General features: G+C 40.4%; 1 protein-coding gene across 1 annotated transcript; it reads right to left on the bottom strand.

Moving 5' to 3' along the window:
• Positions 1 to 355: 355 nt before the first annotated feature.
• On the bottom strand, positions 356 to 2,165 carry LOC311431171 (epidermal differentiation-specific protein-like). Its single transcript, XM_084508463.1, has 2 exons — positions 2,059 to 2,165; positions 356 to 1,429 (listed from the first exon to the last, which is right to left on the bottom strand). The coding sequence occupies exon 2, from the start codon at positions 1,374 to 1,376 to the stop codon at positions 843 to 845; it is 534 nt and encodes a 177-aa protein (XP_084364589.1). The 5' UTR covers positions 1,377 to 1,429; positions 2,059 to 2,165; the 3' UTR covers positions 356 to 842.
• Between the last annotated feature and the right edge of the window lie 258 nt (positions 2,166 to 2,423).

Here is a 2,423-nt window from a genome sequence, read left to right as displayed (position 1 = left end):
GTCTCCCCGGAGCATTCCCTTCTCCAAGCTAAACAAGCCCAGTTCCCTCAACCTTTCTTCGTAGGAGAGGTGCTCCAGCCCTCTGATCATCTTAGTGGCCCTCCTCTGGACCCATTCCAAGATGACGGTGACTTAACAAGATCTCGTTGGGTGACATCACATTGAGTTACTCCTGAAACTAATGTTACTGACAAATGAAAATGGAAGGAAATAAAACCTTCCAGAAAACTTCAAAATCTTTTTCATGGATCTGACTGTGTGAACCATTCTCTTAATACATGGAAATCTCATCATAATTCATCATATAAGGGCAATATTAACTGTTAAAACACAAACAATATATAAAATAAAGCCATTGTTGACTATAGTATCTTCTTTATTGTTAACAATGCAAAATGGAATAGAAAAAATATTGCAGAGGTCATTGTGAAGAAAGAGCATTGTAAAGAAGAATATAAAGTCAGCAGTTCTGGTTATACACTATATATGTGATTATGCATATAGCAACAGAAGTAACATGCAACATTTTCACATTACATGGTTTAGTAGTTTGGAATGCTAGTTACAGGTTTAATAGCTTACGCACTACAAGATCATCTCTTATCATTGAGGTTTTTTTCATATGACTAAATACGATAGTTCTTATATTCATTGGGATCATGGGGAAGGAGAACAGTGCCAGACAGGATTGAGAAATACGCATCAGCAGCATAGCATAAAAGAGAGCTCTCCCATTCAGTATTTCTATGGCACAAGGGGAAATAAAAAAAGCAGAGAGATCTAGGTCCCATCTTTCTTGCTAGGGCTACATCTACCCTTAGGACTTCAGAATTTGCTATCCATCAGTGACAATACTTTCCAGGGAGAAGGGGACGCAGAAATGAAAGCTTGTCATCGAAATTAATTGCTCTGTAACTTGGAAGGTGTTCATGCTCTCGTGCAATGTAGCGAAAACCACTTCCATCGCTATGTTCACACAACAGCCAGGCACCTCGCTGCACTTTATGAGAAGATGCCATGTCATTGTCATGACCCCTAGCCAAATTGGTAGCTTCTCTTATCACCCTGCTCTTCCCTTGATATTGGTCATGTTCATAGATAGTGATCTGTGGATTTTGTAAACTTTCAGTAATCAACATCAGGGAAGAGATCTTGTCATTCAACTCTCTACCAACAAAGCTATGCTCTCCCTCTTCAAATACTGTTAACCGGCCTTTATAGTTGGCATGCTCATAAGCCACCCAAGGCTGTCCAATTACTTTCACTGAGGAGATACAGTCATTCCAATCTACATCTTTCAGATTGGCAACATCTCTGGTGAGTTCTTTGGAGTACCCCTGGAAGTTGGCGTGCTCATAAATGATGATTTTCCCCATCTCAGCAGTGTTTCTGTAATTTCGATTTCTTGCTGTAGAAGTCAGATGACAGCCTGCAGAAAAGGAAAACAGAAAACAAATAATTGTAAGAAGTGTTTCCACGAAACACACAAGGCAATAGAGAGGAAAAAAGAAGAATGGGACAATTAAAACAGTTTTAGCAAGGAATGAATAAAACAGCTGTTGGACGAAACTGAGGGCAAGATGTAGAAATTTGAATTTGGAAGAAAAAATTAAGAGTAAAACGAGATATGCATCAAATCTCTCAGGTCTTGGTTAGTTGTGTATATTGGTATGTGTTCAAATGATATCTAAGTTTAGTAACTTAATGGAATATTCTATTTAATAAATAATTAATTCAAATATAGGACTGGTGATTTGTGTGGGGGCCTGGAGAGGGCTGTCCTAGAAAACCCTCTTGGAGACTGCCAACATTCATGCTACCCTTGGAGGAAATTGAAGTGACATAAAACTTTTCAATTCAAATGTATTGTTTGGTGCTATTAACTTTTAGCAAAAGTTAATAAAATAGCAAAAGCTCTTCTGGCAGAAATTGATCAAACCTTCCTATCTATAATGGGAGCTATTTACATCTCATTATTTCACATAGGGCTGAATGGGCTATAGCATAGGAGAGAGAGAGGAAGACAGAGAAAAATGGTAAAGGAAAGGTCCAGATTACCACCCTGGGTTCCAGCGATGTCTCTGGTCCAGTTCCTGTTCTGTCTGTGATGGTGGTGGGTGCACACAAAGCCCTTCTGAGTCGCACTATTTATATGCTGGACCCAACTCCAGTTCTCACTTTGTATCCTAATTACAGCTAGTCCCCACCTCCAGTTCCTGCTTTGTATGGTAATATGTGCATCCTGTGACCCAGAACCTTCTCAAGGGGAAGGAGGAATTGGGGGGGGGAGGGGGGGGCAGAAGAGGGGGTTACTAGCACCTTTCCTACTGCAACTGCCAGAACCACGGACACCAAAAGTTGTCTCAGAAGGTTACCCAGAACAAGGAAGTTGGCACTATCCAGCCCTAGCAGGTCCTCTTTTC

Source organism: Aythya ferina (genome assembly GCF_964211825.1).
Source record: "Aythya ferina genome assembly, chromosome: 1".
NCBI classification, from domain to species: Eukaryota; Metazoa; Chordata; class Aves; order Anseriformes; family Anatidae; genus Aythya; species Aythya ferina.
Note: the sequence above shows the minus strand (reverse complement) of the source record. Positions and strands in the feature narration are given on the sequence as shown.

What these genes read in the sequence shown, in the direction of transcription:
- LOC311431171 (XM_084508463.1), bottom strand. Translation starts at nt 1,376, where the DNA reads ATGGGGAAAATCATCATTTATGAGCACGCCAACTTCCAGGGGTACTCC.